Here is a 22,687-nt window from a genome sequence, read left to right as displayed (position 1 = left end):
TGCAGGAGTATGATTTCGATGTCGCCTACAGATCTGGGAAGAAGCATCAAGATACTGATGCTCTATCGCGCTGTCCTTTGCCCAGCGGAAACCACTCACCATCGATACTCCAAAACGACAGCACCTCTCCAATCGCAGCGCTAAGTTCATCACCTGCCACCCTATCCGTCCTTGTTTCACAACAACGTGTTGACCCATACTGCCGTACCATTGTTGACCGCTTGACCGGCTCTACTACTCCTCCAAACGCCAGACTCCGTCGACAACTTAAACAATTTAAGCTTGTCGATGATGCTTTATGTCGCTACATTTACCACATCGATGGCAACAAGTGTGTACCCGTCATCCCACGTTCTCTGCAACGTGAAGTTCTGGAAGCCTTTCATGATGATCCAACCGCCGCTCATCTAGGCTATCACAAGACTCACGACAAAATACGAAGTCGTTGTTTTTGGCCTGGCCTCTCTTCAGCCGTCGCTAAGTACGTCGCCTCCTGTGTCCATTGCCAACGGCGAAAACCACCGACAACTGCTCCCGCTGGCTTAATGCAACCTCTTCCTTGTCCCGCCTCGCCTTTTGAAGTCATTGGAATCGACTTGTATGGCCCTCTTCCTATATCATCCAATGGGAATCGCTGGATTGTCAAGGCCGTCGACCACCTTACCCGCTACGCAGAAACAGCTTCTATACCATCTGGGACTGCCACTGAGATCGCCGATTCCTTTCTTCGCCACATCTTTTTGCGTCATGGAGCTCCACGCATTCTCCTCAGTGATCGTGGCAAAGTGTTCCTATCTTCCATTGTCGAGCAAGTTTGGCGTGCCTCGAACACTGTTCACAAGACCACTTCTAGCTACCACCCGCAGACCAACGGATTGACTGAGCGGTTTCATCGGACCCTATCGGACATGATCGCCATGTACATTCACCTCAACCACACGAACTGGGATGCAATTCTACCCTTCGTGACATTCGCCTATAATACGGCTGCTCAACGCACTACCGGCTTTTCTCCATTTTTTCTCGTCCATGTTCGCTCGCCGAGTTTCGCTCTGGATGTCTCTTTCCTTTCGGCCGCTGCACCCTCGACGGCTCCTTTCTCTGAAGAATTCCTATCTCGTCTCGCACACTGCCGTCACCAGGCCCGTGTTAACACCGGCCTCTCTCAAGACACTCGAAAATCTCGCTACGACTCGTCTCGCCGTGTTGCGAGTTTTTCCCCTGGTGACGAAGTTCTTCTATGGACCCCACTACGCGTCCCCGGCCTATGCGACAAATTCATCAGTCGCTTCATTGGGCCGTACACGGTGGTCGAACAGACATCTCCTGTCAATTACCGCGTTTCTCCTCTTAGCGCTAGTCCTGATCATCGTTGCCGAGGGACAGAGATAGTGCACGTACCAGGCGGCCGCTTTCACCGCGCGGGGGAATTAGTGCGAGCGCGACAAGCGAATGACTCTTTATTCTTTTTGATATCATCACCTGTACATCTTCATTTGAAAATATCATCACCAGCGTGATTTAGCTCGAGCCTGGCTAAATAAACCAGTTCCTCACAATATATATATATATATATATATATATATATATATATATATATATATATATATATATATATATATATATATAATAATATAATAATACTAACACAACTTTATTTTCATTTCTGAGTACTTTTTTAGTATTATTTATTTTTATATATTTTCATCCTTTACAAGAATACCCATTTATTTATTTTCAGTATGACTGGTTGTACATTTTTCTGCAAGAGAGGGCAGGTGGAGGGAGGGGGAGAGGGCACATTAGCTTTCCACCGTGGCCATTATATTCCGAAAGCTGGAGCGGGTCGTATGCCTGTTGTGTGTGTGTGTGTGGCCCGATGCCACGGGCCAGCCGCCGAACCACGTGAACTTAATCTCGATCCATGTGTGGGATGCGAGTAAGCGGCAACATGTTCCACATTTTTTCGTTTTTCTTGGTCGCCTCCGCTGGCGGCGCGTCTTACCTATACGCAGTAACAATGCCAGAATTACCCGCTCGTTTCCGGCGGCTCTCCGTCGCTCCTTTCTAGTTCCTCTCCTTCTTCTGCTTCTTGTTGTCTGTTGCTACCTCGTTCGCCCGCTTGTCTTTTAGATGCGGAGCATCTAATACTCGAGGCTTGTAGTGCGGCGCCGTCCGCAAGCTTCCTCCTCCTTCTTCCACCATCTGTGCATCCCTTCCTCCTCTACACACCGCGCGCGCTTCACTCCTCCACCATCTGTGCACCCTTCCTCCTCTACACACCGCGTGCGCTTCTCCTCTTCACGAACATTCGCTAGCTGTATAATGTAGCGCGCATGCGCCGTCACGCTTCGAGAACATCGGCAGCTGACGCGCGCGCATGCGCCGTCGCGCTTCGAGAACATCGGCAGCTGACGCGCGCGCATGCGCCGTTGCGCTTCTCCCCCTTCTCGAATATTCGACAGCTGACAGTGCATGCGCCGTCGCGCTGTATATATACTCAAGGTCGGCGCTCGCTCGCTCAGTTGCCGCTCGTCGGTTGGTTTGTACGGCGCGTCGACGTCCAAGGTCGCGGTGAAATGAATTCCAACGAATCCACAAACACAATGATCGACGTCCCTTCGACCAGCGCCGCCCTTTCGCATACGTGTGTACGTGTTCACTCATTTAACACCCCCTCCTACAACCACGTTAACCAATTTAGCCATCGACCCAAGTAAGTCGCAGTTTAACACCCCATTTCACAACCACGTTAACCAATTTAGCCATCGACCCAAGTAAGTCGCACTTTAACACCCCATTAACCAATTATATGCTCCGCATCCTCCTCAGTGTTCCCCCGAGGGAAGCTGCGGGCAATTTTTTTCTCTCTCTCTTTTTTTTTGGACGGTCTTTAAACTGTGAGGGTGACCCTCTGCTACGGGAACTTGTATCATTTCACTTACATCCTCCGAAGAAGGCTGGTCCACCAGCCGAAACTGTTAGGATTAAATAAATATTTTATTGTTTTGTTTCCTATACTGCACTATTCTCGAAGTTTATAACTTTTATTACGGTAGCCGGAAGAAACTCTGATCATATATATATATATATATATATATATATATATATATATATATATATATATATATATATATATATATATATATATATATATATATATATATATATATATCTATATATATATATATATATATATATATATATATATACCGTGTGTGTTGTCACGCCAAAGTAAGCAGAGACGCACAAAGCAAATCTCTACAGAATGATCAAGAAACAAATCCAATCCTATCCGCAAGCCAAAAAGGCGTGGTTTCGAAAACGCTGCCCGCCGATGCCGACAGAAAGTAACAGCAGGCCCATGTTCCGAACCTGTTGAGTGATATGCTCAAATGTAAAGGAACCATTTCGCGAATCGCCGCGGGCATTTGCTAGTCCGTCTTCAGAAGGAACGATTCTGCATCCCATAAGACCCCGAAAAGAAAGAACAGCCCGCGAATGGCCGCAGCACCGCCGACAGCCGAGCGTCAGTTCGCCTGGTGCGCGACGTACGCCAAGCGCGAGTTTAAAGTGCAGCGCGCGATCCGCATCCCCAACGAGCTTCCGCTGAAGGAGATCGTCTTCCGAGTGATGCAGGAAAACAAGCTGCCCTGCTACGTCGAAGACGGTGAGCCCGTTCCCGCTGATGCAGCGCTGTGTTAGATGAACTAAGGTCCTTTAAGATGAACTGCACGCGCACTTACCTTGCACCCAATGCACAGTACTAACGGTGTAGCGGCTTCTGGCGCAGATTTGACGAAAAGCCTTGAAGACTTTGTCTCTCGGGAAACCGAGCTCTTTTACGACGATGCCGCGACGGAAGCGATCGAGAAGTTCCGCAAGGACGGAGACGTGGCGACTTTGGCGGAGCGCTGGGCCCGTGCCTTCCGGGAGGTGGGTGGTTCATCTTGTTATACTGCGGTCACCATAAGTGCAGGTTGTCGGACGAACGTATAGTACTGTAGCCAATCCAAAGACTCTGGCTCAGATTACAGTCTCGTAAGAAACTTGTGCCATATCTTGGTTTCCCTGCAGAAGCAGCGGCTAGCGCATCTATAACGACAACAGGCTAACCCACTTTTTTTTTTTCTTTGGGACTCAGTGCCTTTAGTCTCGGTAAAGCGGAAAGATATGTGCTCCACGGTACCAGTATAAAAGTTTAGGAAATTAATTGACGGTGTAAGTGCATTGACTTCAAAGAAACTGTCAGATAGGCTTCCAAGTTTCTATGCTTATACTAACTTGCTTGTACTAACAAACTCGTTTGACGAGTTATCCCTGCGAACTTTCTAGATCACCCAAACAGACTCATTAAGACCGGCGACATAAGTAGAGTAGCATGGGCAGGTTACAAAAAAAAATAACAACCATAAAGCAAAGTAAAACTGTTTTTTTCCATGTTAAACAACTTCCATGTATGTACTAAATGTCAAGCCTATTGCTCAGAACTTTCTTAACCGAGCACATTTCTCGAGTATGCGCCATGTGGAGAAGTTACAGAGTTTATTTGTAAACAAATGTTCACTGGTCTTTGCAAACTCTATTTGGCGGTTCACAAAGTTATCCACATGGCTTAAGATTTCAAGAAACAGTGCGCACGAAAGATGGACCACGTGAAGAAACACACCCGACAAACGCCATGTCCTGCTCGCTGCTTTGCCCAGTCGGTCACCTCTATTTGCTCTACTTCATAGTTTCAAGTCGGTCAGCACCAACTAACCCAACTCTATTTCATTGTCTAAATGGCACAGCTTACGCTTTCCTTGGGCCACAGGAACACCTGTGCTACGCGAGTCCTGAAGAGGAGACGCCAGACAGCAAGTTCCCCACGATGTACCACACGCTCATACACTCGCCGGCACTGGACACCATGCTCAACCTGGAGCACAGCTATGCACTGGCTGTCGGCGACATGGTGCGAGAACGGGATCAAACCCTGAATAACTTGCAGAAGAGGTAATAATCCTTCTCCGATTGAAGAGTTCTCCTAATGTGGCAAATGCTGAAAAACAGCTGTTACATACCTAAGCACGCATAACTCAGGAAAATGCAATTTCTTCAGCATGGATGTACATTATATGTATAATAACATTCTGCATGACCTCCTGTTATCAAGTGTAAGGCACTGTGTAACAGAAGATTAGAGTTCGAGAATAAATGTGGTCTGTTGGTTGATGCTTTTCTGGAAGTGCCAGCCTTTTTGCCTTAGGTCGGCATTTGGGATGTGGAAGGATCTTATGTTCTGACAGAAATCTAGCGTTACTATAGGTTTGATAGTGGCCCGGTTTGAACATGATTTATTTAGCTAGAATGGACAAGGAAATGGATTTGAACTTTAACGGACTTTGACTCGGAGTGTTTCGCATTGATGTTTTTTTAGTGTTTGTTGAACCAGATGGTCTAGAAAAAAAGAGCAGAAGTTCTGAAAAAATTCTAAAAAACAATGGCTAAGGGGCTGGATTTCACTACTAGATTGTTTCATAACGACAAACTGCAATTTTTTGATGTAGAAATAACTGCCGCAGTTGGATGCCTCTGCTGGAAAAAACACTACATGACTATGATTCAGCACATTTTGAGGTCGTAAAGAGAGGCGCAGCATTTTCGCGTCTGGAAGCAGCCCTGACCAAGCCGCACCCCAAAAAAGCTTAACGAAAGCTTTAGCTGACAAATTAGCAGGTTGACAAACTATACCAGCCCGCCGCGGTGGTCTAGTGGCTAAGGTACTTGGCTGGTGACCCGCAGGTCGCGGGATCGAATCCCGGCTGCGGCGGCTGCATTTCCAATAGAGGCGGAAATGTAGGTCCGTGTGCTCAGATATGGGTGAACGTTAAAGAACCCCAGGTGGTCGAAATTTCCGGAGCTCTCCACTGCGGCATCTCTCGTAATCATATGGTGGTTTTGGGACGTTAAACCCCACATATCTATAATCAAATTAGCACGTTCGAAAAATGCACGATACGAAAAACACGTGCTGTGCAGATCAGCATACAAGCTGATCAGTTATGTACGCGACAACTTACAGAACAAAATGACAACAGAAAAAAAAGACGGCATCAATACCATATGCGCAATGAACGGAGACGATAGGTATGGGCCACAAGTAGATTTTGTGGTGCCCGACAAGGTTGGTAAAATATGTGCAGGATTAAAGCGAATTAATGTTCCCACAGCAGCAAGAGCTAAAGCCAGTAGGTGCACAATAAATCATAAAACAAGGTTTGTTAAGTATAAATTATCCACCGTCCATTGTTTGCCCCTGTCGTGTGCTTATACATCGGCCAGATGGGTTGGTGTCGAAACACCAGGCTCATGGAGCATAAGAGGCCATTAGAGATGAATAACCATTCCCACATAAAGGGACACTTCTTAACGTGGCTCCTTCCGACTGTTCTATGGCACCACTGTGGTTTTCCATGGTGGGAACCAAGTGGCCAGGGATATTTCAAAAATATTTCACACCAACATAAGAAGGAAAAAGAAAAAGACGGCTGCATTAAACAATGATTGGGTGCATTGAATCACCTGGAAGCCACCCTCCTGGAAGGGGTTTAATTGAAGATTTAGTGTTTGAAGGACGATTGTATACGTGTGAACCCTTTTGCTACAGCCGAGGGTAAATTGGGTGTGGTTTGGAGCTTGTGTGTGTGTCGTTGCTTTCGAAGCCACTGCCCGTGCTGGTGCCTCCCCTCGCAAACACTGCTCTCAGATGTGTCAAATAAATTCGCACTCCTCCGGCTAGTACAGTGTGCCTGATAACCATTATGGTTTTCGTATGCGAGCCTTAAGCATTCTGTCAACTTTTTTAACTCGTTGAAAGACAACCACCACGACTCAAAACCAAAAGACGACAGAATTTGGTGCTAACTTCAAGGCCCCGAATTTGAGCTTGCATTTCTAACCGCACCATTCTTTTTATCCCAAACAAAGGCAGACACATGAAATGGAGCGCTGTGTGCAACAAGTTGGGCTTGGCCTCACTGATCGCGACATTAATGACATTGCGGCAAGGCACTTCGAAGAAACCCAAGTAAGTCAACTTCACACATCCATGTACATGTCGTAGTTAGCAAAAAACTAATAACAAAGTTCAGTGCTGAAGAAGTTATCTCTTATGAGTGATTTCACGATCATGGTGCCTAATGACACAATAACTTGGTACGTGTTGACTGCGATCAGATCTCCAACTACGGGGACATTGTGGGATTAAATCGAAGCTGGCAATAGTTACTCAAAATGGGCACAGGCGTCCTTTAGGCCACAATTCATTCATTCATTAGTGTGTAGCTGTGAACTGCGAAGGAGAAAGCATTTGTGCCATGCAAATCTCATGAAACCCTTTAGGCGGTACAAAACTGAGTACCCTGTTCAGGACAGCGAGTAGTGGCTGGTGTAGACTGAAGTACAATGCCACTAAATGTTTTGAGTACTTCTTGCTAACATATTATCAATTGCACATCTTCATCTTGTAGGGGGTATAAAATTTGATGTAATTTTGATGCTGCTCACTGTTAATCACTGTTAACCGCCCCGTGCAAGGGGTGGTTTATTTAAAAAGCATAGTGCCATATATTTCTAGACTAGTATTGGTTGACTCCTTTGAACAGACTAGTCAATGCATAAATATTGTTTACACATCCACTTGCAGTTAGCGAGCCAGCAATATGAAAGGTGCTCATTTGAGTGTTCCCTTTAATAATGGCTCATACTGTAAATCACGAAGAATGATTTTCACACCATGTGGCACTACTTTTCACAAACACCTTTTCAAACAGAAAAATGAAGTTCCAACAAAAATGCCTCGCTCTTTTTTTTTGGGGGGGGGGGGGGAGGAGTAATAGAGTACTTAACACGAATTTAGAATGATGACATAATTTTTTTTCCTGTTTGATCTGCGTACACTCTGAAAAAACATTACCATACCACCCCTTGGAGAGTGTCCTGTCTCCGACAAAAATTGTCATCTATCTTGCATGCTAAAAAAAAAAGGGGGGCATATTTGGGGCGTCTTTCGTTCAACAACAATAACTCGCCTCTTTTTTTTTGTTCTAACAGAAAAAAGAACAAGCCCCGAAATTCTCACTTTATTAATTTGCCATCTAGCTCACGTGCCTTTTGTGGCACGAGTGCCACATTACCAGCACTTCATGGTCACAGATGACGTGTGCTATCGACTTGACATAGAATTGTTAATAGCAAAGCAGCGAGCACCGAGTTGTAAAAGAACCTAAAGCAAGCCAGATGAAGATTATGGTTATGGGACAAAGAAAGACTCTTTAAAAAGTGCAAACACTCTTTTCGAGTCTTAATAGCTGGAACAACTGGGGGTGGGAGTGAGTAGGACAGGTTACACAAACGTTGCCACGTTTACAAAGCAGCTTAATTACTTCAGTATCCTTTTTTTTTTACCTAGAGAGTGTCTGACCAGTGGGGCAGCCGCATAGACTCGCTGAAGGAGACCCAGAAGAAGGAGTTTCACGAGTGGGTCCGCACGGTCTACGAGGACTACATCGTCTCCAAGGGAGGCCGTGGGTTTGGGTGAGGCTGCGAAAAACTTTCCTTAAAACTGTCTAGAAACTGCAGTTTCTGTTTACAAATAACAGAATGATAACTGCTTATGTGTAAAATGTGCAAAAAGACGGCCAACGAAGATGTGTGTGAAGAGCAAAACAGAAAGTAAAGTATTGAGCTGCACACTGTTTGTGCCATTAATTAAGGTGATGGATACATTGATATAAAAACGTTAAAATTTGGTTATACAGTACACGAAAGTGCGTTCATTATAGTTTCTGGTAGATATACAGTAATAACTCAAAAGTTTGTTACATCACGCTATCAGTTGTATCACCAGACATATATGTTACGGTCATTCACGAGGTCGACAGGGTACGAAACCAAGGAAGGTGTAGAGAATGAGTTTTTTTAACTGTGGCAAACGGACTTGTGGACAACATTTTTACTTTTCTTTCAACCTTACACAGGGGACTGGGCTTTATAATTATGCTTACCATAATCAGTATAACTCAAGAATTACTGTTTTAACTGCAGCGTATAAACCATAAGAAGATGTGGAACAAAAATAGAAGAAATCACAATGCTTGCATCTGTATGTATAATTGAATTGAATATAATTCTGTTGACCATAGTAAATATGAGAAAATGTTAAATTTTTGTGCTGCTTGTTTCGTAGGCAGCAAAGCCGTTCAATAGTGCATTGTTTGGACATGCAAATACTGGCCCTACATCTGAATACCAGGTCTCATGATCGAACAGCGCGTGGTGCAATTCGATGTGCACAGCGCATATGTTTGTTTTAAGTTCTAGGTGCAAGTTAGCTGAAGTATCATGTGTGCGCGTGTATCCATATGCATGTCGGTATGTAGGTATGTGCGTATGCATGCATTCTGTGTGTACAGACACAGGAGGCATATTTTGTATACTGCGAGACTAGGGTAATTCGTTCGTTGCAGGGAACGCATGCGAGCAGCATCAAAGTCGTTGGCGGGGCACGATGTGCAGAATTGGACACCGCCTCCTCCTCGGCCCTCGGAGAGTTTCACGATTCACTTGGGTAAGCTGCCGCCAAGCTTATCTGTGAACATCACATCTCATTTCACGACCCAGAATTGTGATTATCACGCAAAGTTTTCATTTGACAAATCATCACAATTCTGAGGACAGCCATTGAGACTGAAATGTGCCGCGTCATCTTGTCTGCACATGCAAGGCATCGGTTAAAGACGGAACAACTGAAACACTCTAGTAGATTGTGATTCATACATTGGAAAGTAGCGACTCAGTAACTACGGCATTCTGCTGCCCTTGCAATACATTAAATTCAAGCCAGATATCTCCGAGGCCTGATATTTATTCTACGTATGGCCCCTAGCACTTTCATTGCTGTATCTGTTGCGGCTATTTTACAGGCTCTCAACTGAAGGTTATGCACAACCTGAGACTGCTGTCTGCAAACATCCTTGACCTCTGCCGGCATGTCACATACGGCATGGGGTGAGTTGCAACATTGTTAGTTATATGGAGTGCACTCCTAGCTTCACCAAGTTGCCTGCATGCAGTAAGTGTAAAGTTCGCGCTCTTAAAGCTTCCACCTGACCAAGTCACATACTGTCAATACTGTACTGCTAAGTGGCATTATAAGCAACTCGTGCTTTATATTCTTCAGAGTTTAGATTCTAGCACAATAATTCATGTTGCGTTCATTGCAAGCATGCAACAAACAGTCGTGCGTGCTAACACGCAACAGATTGCAAGTGTCTTAAAAGGGTACCAGTATGGCTGATCTGGTAGGAACTAGTGACCAACAGTTACCTCTGCTTGTGCTTAATTCCCAGTCCTCATTCCATATTCTGCAACCGTAATGTTTATGTTAATAGGTCCATGTACTCATTCCTTATTTCACAATTGCAATATCCATATTTATAAGTACTCATTTTATATGCTGTAACAATAATATCCACAAGTACTGATTCTATATCTTGCAAATGTAATTTTCATATCCTGCTGCTGTATTATCCATAATAATACTCACTTCATATTCTGCAACCATAATCCTTGTATTCATAAGTACTCATTCCATATTCTGAAACTGTAATATCCGTATTACCAAGTACTCATTCCATATTCTAAAACCGTAATATTTATATTCATAAGTGCCGTTTCCATGCTTTGCAACTGTATTATTCATATTCGTATAACATTCCTCTCAACAGAACTATGTACATTCATAATTCTTTATTTACTAAACAAGTTTCGTCACGTTCCACGTCACATACGCAGGGTTCCGGCACCACAGAGGTTGCAGATGGCCATGTCACTATACTCCAACAGTCTCTCTGGCATTGTCCTGCTGGTCGACAACCGCATCAACTCTTACGTTGGCATCAAGAGAGGTATTCCTTATTCCGTCTCATCTCATTTTTTACGTTTACATTTTTTTATTGCATTTAAGTGTTACACTTGCATCGAAAGACGTACCACCCCCCTCATTATTTCACCCCGACATGTTTTCTTGTTGCGAACGTGTCTTCATGGAAAGCGTCATGAAACGGGAATATAGGATAAGGACTAGGAATCGAGTTATATCGGCTGCGGCGGCTGTGTTTTTGATGGAGGCGAAAATGCTATGGGCCCGTGTGCTCAGATTTGGGTGCACATTAAAAAACCCCAGGTGGTCGAAACTTTTGGAGCCCTCTGTTAAGGTGTCTCTCATAATCATACGGTGGTTTTGGGACGTTAAACCACAAATATTAATCAATATCAGGAATCGAGCTATAAAAAATATTATATATGTTTTTAAATTTGTAAAAGGATGATATGTCGAACTAATGTTGAAAACAGTTTTTGAGATACTATAGGTTTATTCCTAAACAATCCTCATAAAACTGTATCTGGTGACGTTACCACAATGCCATGAATAGCAGTAAGAAGAGCCATGACATAGTAGCTCATAAGAAACAAAATGCCAAGTAAAGTGCCAGTGCATGACAATATCATAAGTCATGGCACACCTGCCCATTTGATAACAACAAGGACTGGTTTGTAGCAGCAAACGTTAAAGTCATATAGGATTCTTTGAAATGTCACATTTTTTGAAGGGTTCTACGGGCCTGAACATACCTAGAAACCTTGGTATAATTAAAATGGATATAACAAATTACTCGCTATAACAAAGCAAATGGAGAGAAACTTTGCTCTGAATGCAGTGTTCTGAATATATGTTCAATTTATAATAAATTTTCCTATATACCGAACCTTTTTTCATGCCAGATATGACTTGCAACAAAGTTTGACTACGTGTAATGCCAGAAATCGGCAATCTAAAGAGTTGTAAGACTTCGTACTTCTGGTTTATGGTGTCCAATGAGTTTCACAGCACTCCATAGTTCTAATGGCCATGCGATGGCACTGCCTTTCTAGACTTTGCAGCCATTTGCCACGAATCAACAGAGCTGCACTTTCCGGACTTGGACGAACAGCTGGAGACCATCCGAGCCAAGGCCCGCGAGGCGAGCGAGGTCCGGGCCGCAGCCAGTCTGTCCGGGTCCGATGGCAGTTCAAGCCATTCCAGCCGTCGTTCGAGCTTTTCAGGACAGGACTCATCGGTGAGCCGCGCCGTTTATTTTCATTTACACTCATACCTCGTTATAACAGAGCTGCACCTAACAAGAAAATAAGTTTGCTACATCCGAAAATTCGTTATAAAGGTTCTTAACGCTATATCTATTGCAAAACCATTTTAGGGGCGAAGCTCCTTAGGGCGTGGGCTGTGCGTCCCCTGTAGCCTGTATGTAGCCACCTCTAGTTTAGTTCTTGCAGTGTTCACTAGATGGCGGTACCGTCCCCTGTATGTAGCCACCTCTAGTTTAGTTCTTGCAGTGTTCACTAGATGGCTGTACTGTCTCCTGTATGTAGCCACCTCTCGTTTAGTTCTTGTAGTGTTTACTAGATGGTGGTACTTGTAGCTGATGATGAAAAGATGCAAGATGTTATAAACTAGAAAGCGGTACTTGTAGTTGATGAAAGACGCGAGATCTTATAAAATAGGAATGATGTCACATATGGCGCGTGTCATTGGTTGAAGGCAATCGTTCGATTTAGTGCGGCGACGTACGCTAGGGGGAACGTTGTAATAAAATCCGTTCGCTGTTGGCGTGCGCTCGGAGTCGCCGGATGGATAAGGCTGCACAGCGGAGAGAGCGCAAGGCGGCAGCAGCACGCGCTCGCAGACAGAATCCCGATGTGCGAGCGCGCGAGGCAAGGGACATCGCAAGCCATCCATCGTCTAAGAACAAATAAAAGTTGATTTGTGTATATACACACACAGCGTTTCTCACGTCTTTACATGATGATCGACTGGGCGAATTACACGGAAGATTCACAGTTTACCGATGAATCCCTCCGGAGCTTCGCCCATTCATCATCATTCACCCCGTGAATATGCCGTAATTTTTTTAAAATTTACTTTGTTATGACAAATATTTCATTATACCCAGCTTTATTATACGGTTCGAGTACTTTGAAGCTTTGTGAACGACATCATTTACTTATGGTTGCTGCAGTTAAAGCTCGATACAGCTAAGCTTTAACATTATGCGAGTTCATGTGTGCAATACACCATCTATTTACTTATGGCCTTGATATAACAAAGCATACACTTGCCTGCAATTTAAATATAAAGAAGCTTCACTGCTGCGACAAAGGGAAAGTTAGCAATATAGCACTACAGGGGGTGCATTGCTAAAATAGTAAATGGTATAACTATGTGCAATGCCATACTTTGGATAAAAGGTCTAATTTCTATGTAAGAAAATAAATTGCCAATTTATTGACTTTCTTATATCAAAGTTATCTGGGCTGCAGTATCACAGGCACTTCGGCAAATTCCCGACGAACACAGCTACTTGCTAGTGACAAGAATTTGTAACTGAGACGCTTTATTCTTAACTCTAACAAAATGAGGCCACATTGCAGCGATACAAAGCGAGAACATCTGGTGCCCTCCATTGTGACATCTCTCATAATCATATGATGGTTTTGGGACGTTAAACACCACATATAATACATACATATATACAAAGCGAGCTTATTAAAATTCTGTGTTCACTTAAGTAAACTGTAAAAATAGGCACTCTTGGATTCGGGTCAGCTCTTCAGCAAGATCTATCTGCATCCTCGTAAAGTAAGATGAAAGGGAAGACAACCTGTTGCAACTGGAAGCCTGACAACTTTTGCATGGTGCGTGGAATCCTCTGCAAAATGAGAGAGTACTTAGTACTAAATTCATAGCCACGACTTTTAGCCACCTACACAATTTTATACCACAGCTACCATCGCTGGCAAAATTGACAAATTTAAACCTTACACATTATTGTCTCTCTGATCAAGCTGAAAAATAAACAAAAAAAATGAACACTCAGGTCATTATTTCTTTTTCTTGGCTTTAAGAGTTAGTAAACAAGGTAAAGAAAGTAGCCTCCTTAGTGTGATGTGCTACGTGTTACAAAAGGACATGCATGAAGATTAAGGAGCCCAGAAGCACACAAGTGGAAATATGCGTTTTACGTGTGTACTTGTATAAGTGCATGTCTTTACTTGTATTTGAATATTTGCTTTTATAGTAAGTTGATGCAACTTGTTGGTGCGACATCTTGGTCTTCAGGAGGTCATATTTATAACCCCGATTTTTTTTTTTGTTCTGTGTACTGATGCACCAAGCATTCATTAATCTGTGCAGGCTCAGGGGGCAAGCCCAACGTTGCAGACGGGAGATTTTTACGTCACGCGCCATTCGAACCTGTCCGAGGCGCATGTCGTGTTCCACGTCGTCAGCGACGACTCGTTGCGGCTGCCGGATGTCAGCTCGCGTCACCCCATTATCCTGGGATTGCGCAACGTGCTTCGGGTAGCGCACGAGCGTGACATCTGCAACGTGACTATGCCACTGCTGCTCGTCCACGAACTGTCTGAAGTAAGTGTGCGAACATTCTCAAATATAACATACTTAATTTTGTGCAAGATGTATCTTCGTGATAAGGAGATTTGGGTACCATCACAATGGGTCATAGAATGAGGAGGCTCGAAAGCTCTTATAGTTGGTCAAAACGGCAAAGGTTCACGATTATGAAAATGCGCAACAAAAGAACACACAACACTGACAATAGGGAGTTTTTAAATAGCGTAGGCCAAGCTTCGCATTTTCCGCAACTGCAGATGTGTTACTATATGCCAACCTCTTGTGGGCGACCACAATGAAAACTTAGCGTGCGCTATTTAAAAACTCTCTAATGAGGAAGACACCAGCACTTGTCTCTGTGTTTTCTTCATTGCGGGCATTTTTGTGCCCTTCTGTTGTACCGTTTCACAATCAGGGACTCGAAAGGTTTGATGTCGTAGTGAAAAATGCCACATGGTTTAACTTGTGCTGTGTTTTTGTCTCGCACGACTGTTCGATCATGTGCGATGTATGCCCAGGAAATGACGATACCTTGGTGCTTGAAGCGAGCCGAGCTGGTGTTCAAGTGTATAAAGGGATTCATGATTGAGATGGCTTCGCTGGTTGGCGAGGAGACGCGAACAGTCCAGTTCCTCGTGCCCCAGGTAACACGCAGAGCAGTCGCCCACATCTCTAGCTATCATGCATGTGTGGCATTTTTTTCTGTGTATCTTTGACATACAATTATATTAGGTTCAAAAAAGGTGAGGAAAAGTGTATGCCCACAAAGCACACGACCATGAAGCAATTTTTTTGTAACTTCGTTCCATAACATGGCGCTGAGAAACAAAAAAAAGTGGCCGCTGCACTCAGTAGTTGGTTTTCGCGGACTGTGCCTCTCCAGTACTTTATATTACATTTTAAGTGGTCACAAAACTACCCATAGGTTGAAATTTAGTTGTGGTGTTGTAGTTGTGCACGATTCTTCAGTAAACATGCAGCTGTGTGAACTCTTCTAAAGAGTGCCGTAATAGCGGAGCTACTCGCTTAGCCCTATCCTTTGCTAAGCTTCGCTTATTAGCTCTTCCCTTCTCGTGGCTAAGTGCTCCTCCTTGCTGTGCAAGGAGAAAAACCGGCAAGCATTTGTGGATTGCATGACCAGACGAGAATATTGATGTCATGGCCAATGCTGGGGATTATGCCTTAGAATTTCTAGTAGCGCTGCTGTGTTAAGCATTGCTTATAGTTGACATTCTGGGCTCAGTGTGCGCTTTTTCTTGAAATGTCGAAAAATTGTTGGAGGTAGTTTAAGGGCACCTTAAATTATTTATCCTTTAATGCAACTTATCCGTAGGCTTTACCTAATGGAAGGAAGCAAAATAAGGCAGTGGTCTTACTGTATACTTATGGATTAAAACACAGTGTTTTTTTTTTTTTTAGTATAATGACTGCTCCAAACAGTTTGTCAAGATAACTGTATCATTTTGCTGCAAATATAGACGCTAAAGGTAACGTAGTCGCGGACTGAAAGTTTAGGGCCAAGTTATGCACTAGCTTTTGTTTCCAGTGTCTCCAGTTCGTGTAAGTTGGCATAATTCTGACTCCAGGACCTACATTAAAGCCAAAACTACCATTAGTAACCAGATTCCCAGTGACACGATGCTGTAATCTTGAGAAATTGCTCTCTGCAGTTGTCATACCAAGACAAAAAAAACGATGTCGCGTATTCATTCGTGAGTACTCTAACATGAGCGAAATACAATCCTGTAACGTATCCAAAAAAGAGTTATTACATTGGCAAAAGAAGCTACGAGTTATTGCAGTTTCGGGTAGTCTGCTAATCTAGGGGTTGTAATCAACGTGCGAAAGTAGAAATTAAAAAACAAAAACAAAACAATGATGACGTGGCAAATAGAGTGCAGTTAACATGATAAAAATGGCTCGTGAGTATGTTGTTAAGTTTTTCGTGAAGAACTAGCAAAATGTCGCCGCATGCCCTTTAACTTCCTTAGTTTGATGTGATTGGGTTTCACCCGCAAAAGCTGTCAGCACCGCTCAGCGCTGGCTACCCAGCAACGTTTGGGAAGCTTTGCAATAGTTTTGGATTGTTCGGTCAAAGTTACGTGCATCACGCGAGTACTAGGCAAGTTTATTTGAGAGCTTACACAAGCGCCAGCAATAATGCCGGTAGTTTTGATCACAGATGTGTAAAAAAAAAAAAACACATTCCACCAGGGTCAGATTGCCGATGGTCGACAACCGTGACCGCCGCTATCGGCATGCATTGCTTATGCATTAAGTTCCTTAGTTTTCTGGGCACAAGCTAGCCCAATAAAGCATTTTTTCTGTACCGGCTGTGTTTGCTTTCTTCTTTGTCAAACCACGTGACAATACATATATGTTATATCGGCAAGCAAGTTCCACATTGCGAGAATTTCGCACGCGAAAAGCCATTCATATCTAGCGTTTGGCGATTCTGTGGTAAAGAAAAAAAGATATGGTGTAAACAGGCAAGTATTCATCATGAACTAGCTTTTCAGGGTGGCGACAGCGACTTGCTTCTAATGCTCGAATTATCAGCACGGCAATACAAGCACCACTAGCGCAGAACAATAATCAGCTACTGTTATTGAAAAGTTTAAGCAGGTCTACTCAAACATCAGCACACATTCATTTTACTACGTCGCCTCAGTTCTGCACATACTTTGAAACTTGAACCCAAGTCAGTGTGAACTCAAGCTATACTATGCATAACTTAATACTAGCAGCTTGAAGAGCTTTATAATCCAATCTCTTTATAAGGATGTTGCATGTGGCATAAATAGTGTCATTATGGGTGTGTAATTGCTCATTCTTATACCATCACATTTAGACCACATTCAAAGCTCACCTTTTATTGTTTCAGGGAATTTCGGAGGACCTCTTTGCCAGCCTTTCCACAATGCTGTCGACAATCTTTCGAGTATCCAACCCGCTCGTTCTGAAGTGACGCATTTTGGCGACGTATGAGCGCCTCGAAGATCATGAGAGAAAGATGCTCTTGTACAACAGCATAATTTTCAGACGGAATGACCGGCACTGTCACGACTGACGCGTCCCTAGCGCCCACCTTGACGGGCACACGAGAAGCAACATGTGACAAATTACCTCAACGACATCAAATGCATCATTGCAAAAGCAACTGTACTTTTGTGAAGGGCGTTTAAATATCCGGCGGTCTATTATGACGGAGACTGCCACTACATTAATCATCTACAAACAGTCCCGTTCCTCACCAGAAACGTTCCGGTGCTTTTCGTATTATACTCATTATTGTGATATGTTCAACAAAAGGTGTGCTGTCTGCACCTAATGCTGTGATCAACGCTATGCGTTATTAAAACATTTTGCAACTTTGACTTCGTTTCTTTTTATTTATACGTAGCGCTATGTATATCAGGAGTGAATAATTCATAGATAATGCCCTCCTCGAGATTTTTCAGTTTGAATGCGTATACATAGAAGTACACATTTAAACACAAGCAAGCATATAACTAGAGAAGAGTCAGATGGGTAAGAGTAGTTAAAATTACTAAATGCAACATCACACTGAAAGGATAAGTATTGACATTATGTCGAGTTGCACTTTATTTTGGGTTTCAAAATTATTCTGAGAACGTATTCAAGTCTGTAGGTGTGTTGATAGTACCATCATTTAGAAAACTCCATTTCAAAACCTTCAGTTTTCAACATTTATTACAAAAAAGGAAGGGTGCGCTGGCACGACACCACTTAATACCGATGGAATGCGTCTTCTGAATTGGTACATAAAGCGATAAACTAAAACGTGATGAAATTGCATATGCACACAAATTACTAAGTAACAAACAAATCATTGTTAGCAAGCTGAAACCCATACTGCAATGGCTTAATGAAGAAACAAAACAATCACAGTTAACAAGTAGAAGCGACTACCGCCATGGCTGCCAGCCTCTCCACGTCAGCCCTAAGATTGCCGGGTCAGTGGCTTGCTCTATGAGACATTCCACCTGAAAAAACAAGAATTGTCAGAAGACAGACATTTGATTAAATGAATCAAGCATTGAAACCAAGGAGGGGATTAAACGAAATGTTTTCTAGTTGTCATAACACTTGGAAAAACAAGATAGCATGAAAAGATCCTTGAGTTTAACTTGAGATCCTTGAGTATAACTGGACTGAATCCAGTTATAGCTACCCTACACGTGGGGAGGAGAATAAGGAACTAAAATAGAGAGAAGGAGAGACATATTTCATGACACAGACACGGTGCAGGGTTTTCACGAGAGATTGCATAATTGTGTTGCTTTCAAGCCCCACGAAAGTTAAAGTGTGCAACACTAGTAGTAATACCAAGCTACCTAGGAAGGTACCGTCACAACACTCGTGACAGAATACTACTTAAGTGCTCACACACGTTCAACCCCATCACCGGTGATGACAGTGGCATCTGTCTTGAATCAAAGTCCCTCAAGTTTGCTCACCTGCTGCTGAGGTGTAAGCTTGTCCGTGCCGGAGAACTGGCGCCGGAACACACCATGGGGCCCGCTGGCACCGAGGCATACGGCTTCCATGCTGGCAAAGTAAGAGTTGTTGCCTTTGCCGAGTTTCAACTCATCACTGAAAGTTGGAAAGAAACAAAAGGATGACTGATCGACTTGAAAATGTTCATACGTCAAGCATGTACCACTTTTCAAATTGAAAATGGCAGGTTAGGACTTCAAACTGTTTTCATGCACGTTGCACAGTAACGAGGTTTAATCCCTTGCTCGTAAAACTGCTTCCATGCACAACATTTCCATTTACTTCCAACATGAGAAAGTGCAAGTTTGATGCACCGTGCTTTATGCTGTGCAGCTGTACATGTAGCCAATCCGTGTGGCAATATTTGGGGCAAGTTTTATATATAATGAAACAGTGTTAGAGGATGCATTCACCTTTTCTTTGCACACGCTGTCTAGCGCTTTTTACTAGCATATGTAACTTACAATACCAAAATAAAAACTTGTAGGATAAGTGCATTCATTTTAATTTAATGTGTATATCCATTACTGCTAAGCTGTTTTCAATGTTTAGTCGTTATTACATCGAATAAGCAGTTGTCAATGCTTTAAATGAAACCAAGTGGACAATAACAAATAAACCAAGGGCAATACAACTTAATGGGGCCCTGCAACACTTTTCCAGCGTGGTCTCAGAAAATGGTGATGATCGGTAGTTGAGGCTCCTGAGAACAAGTGAGCAGAAACATTCTATAGCACGTTAGGTAGCTGAAATTCACAAATAACTCTCCAAGTCAGCTAGAAATTGCTTCTTTTCTCATCAACTGACGCCACAAACCCAAACAATCGCCGCATAAACTTAAGGTCCATAGCACGCTTGCTCTTGATCTCACCGACACTAAGTTGTACGTTTGAAGAAAAAAATAAAAGAGAAAGCACTCGAGGTCATGATAACGAAGGTAGATCCTTGACTTCCTGCCACTGACCCCCCACTTGAAGCCCCTCCTTCGCGTCTACTGCCACTTCTTTTATGTAGCGCCAACCACTGTTCCACCTAGTTCCGGCTCCAAAGCTTCCGAGATGAAGTTGTACGTTGTGCCACCTCCTTCCACTTATTCCTCCCATATTGTTTCTGCACACATGAGAAAGTAAATATTTTATTCTTCGTTCCACAAGTGTTGCCTTGAGTTTCATCCTAAGCTCACGAGGAATGCCACCTCGCTACTGCGCGCCAGGCTGTCCGATGGCGCCGACAGCTGAGCGGTGGGACAGCATGAACGAGGCGGGGTGGGTGTCTCGAGTGGTGTGAGCTTTCCTTCATCCGTGGGGTGGGTGGGTGCACGAACGGGAAAAGCAGCAGAAACATCATGACGGCACCTCGATCAGCTTTTGCTGGTCGGAGGACTGGTGCAAAGTGGGAGGGGGAGAACGAGTTGGCGCTTACCTAACCTAGCCGGCCAAAAACGCATGCAGGGGCTTTACACCCACCCAAACAGCATTCAGTGCTGTGTGAAGAAATGAGAATGAAAGTGCTTAAAAACGTGTGACGAATCCCTGCAACTCCGCTTGTGTTTTATGGATTTTGGAAATTTTTGCAGCTGTTGACTTGTGAGGCAATAAATTCACCTAATGAAACCATTCCATGATTAGTTGGAAAAATGCAGCTGGGCCTTTTCAAAATGACTTTAATAAAGGGTAATTCACATACCTTTATTACAAAGAATGCCACAGTTAACTAAAGTAAGCCTTTTAACACATATCATTCAAAGTTAGTTGTTAAGAATATGGTCAGGGAGCGTAAAGCATATGCAAGTGATGTATAAATGGCGCATCGTTGACGTCGATTCAAAAGTTTGGCTGTTGCATAGGCCAGTCTGCACACTGCTACAAATGTGTGGTTTTCAAAAGTGATTGCTGGAGCTGTCTGCAGTCACTATTGACCCTCGTGTTTTCTTTGTGGCACTCAACAAATGTAATACCCATGTTTTCAATGTGAAGTCAACTCATATCACTAATTCTTTAATGCATTTTTTTTTTAAAACTAACAAGATGCCTTGCAAGGTGACATTTAACATCTATAGCTCCCACACATACTCTCCGACTGATTTATTTCTTGTTTTTATATCAAGCTTTTTAACACATTTTTTACCAATTGGTTACTCATATTATCAGTATTTTAGTTCGTAATCTTTGTGAACTACAAGCACATTAATGCAAAGGCTTTGAGCTTTTAATGAACATCTTGACAGATATACAATAAGGCATGCATTCTGTAAAAAGCTAATTTTCATCTTCAATACTGAGGCGTTGGTAGTTTTCTGCCTCGGCGGAACAGTGGCTAGGGTGCTCGGCTGCTAACTTGATGGTTGCGGGTTCGTTCCTGGCTGTGGCAGTTATGTTTTGATAGAGGAGAAATGGTTGAGGTGTGCGATGTCCGCGGTCGTTAAAAAACAGCAGAAGGCCGAAATTTCCGGAGCCCTTCACTATGACGTCTATGTGGCTTTGGGAGGCTGAACCCCAGCTATCATTATTAAGTGTTGGTAGTATGAGCACAGTCAAGAGAGTATAAAGAAAATAAATAAGCTTGGAACAGCTTTCCAGCGCATCGACTAGAACAGTACGGGCACAGGCCCCAGACTGCCAATGTGTAGAACAGTCTTGAATGAATCAAGGCTTGGTATTTGCTTTGCAAGCTTGATTGATGCAGACACTCACAGTTGACTATGAAGGAGATGCCACTCACCGCAGGATGTAGCTTGGATGATGTCCTTCCAGCTTTTGGCGCACAATGTCCACTTTTTGTCGTGGATACCAGTCCAACGCAGCAGTAGCCTGGCCTTTCTTCTCATCTGCGTTACGCGCATAATTACTGCCTGTCAGACAATCAGTGCCATTTCATAGGTCGAATCTCCGTCTGCAAGACAGTGCTTTTAATGAAGCTCTGAGAGGTTTTCGCGAATGTTCATTTCCTAGGATTGAACGTCCTAGACCTCGAAACTATAGAAATACGTAATGCTGCTAACCCAAGCGGACGTTACATAATACGTCCCAACGTATGCACTGGGACGTATACGCGATGAAGCTGATACTGTAGTGGGACGTTGTGACGCCGAATGTGGTCACTTGAGAGTGGCATATTTACGATGCTCACTCGCTCAGACTCGCCTAATCACCTCCTGTTCCAGTAGTTTTAAACACACAACCTGTGAACTTCTTGCTGGCAGCTCGCAGCCTGGGCATGACTGTCTTCATTCCATTAAAAAAAAGTTATCTTAATAAGTGAGTTCATGAGCAACAAAGGCAAGACTAGTCTAAAGCATTTGTTTTGTAAAGCACCCCCCCCCCCTCTCCCTGCGGTCTACATTTGTTGATACATAACCATGAAATAAAACTGCACATTTCAGAACTGGCGTCCGTATTTTGAGAATTTTGGAGATAGACATTGATATGTTGTTGGAATCCTGGTGTCAAATCCCTTGTGGATATGACCCATATATGGAATGTACATGAGGCCTTCTTTGAAAAGGCAATGTTAGCTGACATTTCGCACAACCTATTGCCTTCCCCCCTTCCCCTCCCACTTTTATTTTGATTTGTCACTGACCTATATTACTTGTGTGTGGGAGGAAATTTTCATTACTGTGTCCCGTTAGCTGGGGTGAGTTCGAGACCC

At 43.5% G+C, this 22,687-nt stretch overlaps 2 protein-coding genes across 4 annotated transcripts in view; one reads left to right on the top strand and one right to left on the bottom strand.

The window, feature by feature from the left end:
• Positions 1-3,286: 3,286 nt before the first annotated feature.
• Positions 3,287-17,892, top strand: LOC119180382 (FERRY endosomal RAB5 effector complex subunit 3). The gene is made up of 12 exons (XM_037431572.2): positions 3,287-3,670; positions 3,794-3,936; positions 4,817-4,998; positions 6,973-7,072; positions 8,456-8,580; positions 9,513-9,613; positions 9,969-10,053; positions 10,840-10,952; positions 11,980-12,164; positions 14,297-14,530; positions 15,034-15,159; positions 17,400-17,892. The coding sequence occupies exons 1-12, from the start codon at positions 3,502-3,504 to the stop codon at positions 17,481-17,483; spliced, it is 1,647 nt and encodes a 548-aa protein (XP_037287469.2). The 5' UTR covers positions 3,287-3,501; the 3' UTR covers positions 17,484-17,892.
• Positions 17,893-18,211: 319 nt separating this feature from the next.
• Positions 18,212-22,687, bottom strand: part of LOC119180381 (DNA-dependent protein kinase catalytic subunit) — a 231,258-nt gene continuing 226,782 nt past the window's right edge. For all 3 annotated transcript variants that reach the window (XM_075869063.1, XM_075869065.1, XM_037431570.2), the window contains 3 exons: positions 21,758-21,863; positions 18,997-19,132; positions 18,212-18,522 (listed from right to left, as the gene is read on the bottom strand). In XM_075869063.1, the coding sequence (XP_075725178.1) occupies positions 18,445-18,522; positions 18,997-19,132; positions 21,758-21,863 (320 nt within the window). In that variant the 3' untranslated portion in view covers positions 18,212-18,444. The remainder of the gene's footprint in view (positions 18,523-18,996; positions 19,133-21,757; positions 21,864-22,687) is intronic.

The sequence above is a fragment of the Rhipicephalus microplus genome, chromosome 7 (assembly GCF_043290135.1).
Source record: "Rhipicephalus microplus isolate Deutch F79 chromosome 7, USDA_Rmic, whole genome shotgun sequence".
NCBI lineage: Eukaryota > Metazoa > Arthropoda > Arachnida > Ixodida > Ixodidae > Rhipicephalus > Rhipicephalus microplus.
This window is presented reverse-complemented; position numbering and strand designations above follow the sequence as displayed.

Excerpts from the sequence above, each read along its gene's own strand:
- LOC119180382 (XM_037431572.2), top strand. The coding sequence starts at position 3,502 with ATGGCCGCAGCACCGCCGACAGCCGAGCGTCAGTTCGCCTGGTGCGCG. Across the intron at positions 3,671-3,793 it reads GCCCTGCTACGTCGAAGACG|ATTTGACGAAAAGCCTTGAA; the intron begins GTGAGCCCGTTC and ends CTTCTGGCGCAG. Across the intron at positions 8,581-9,512 it reads AAGGGAGGCCGTGGGTTTGG|GGAACGCATGCGAGCAGCAT; the intron begins GTGAGGCTGCGA and ends CGTTCGTTGCAG.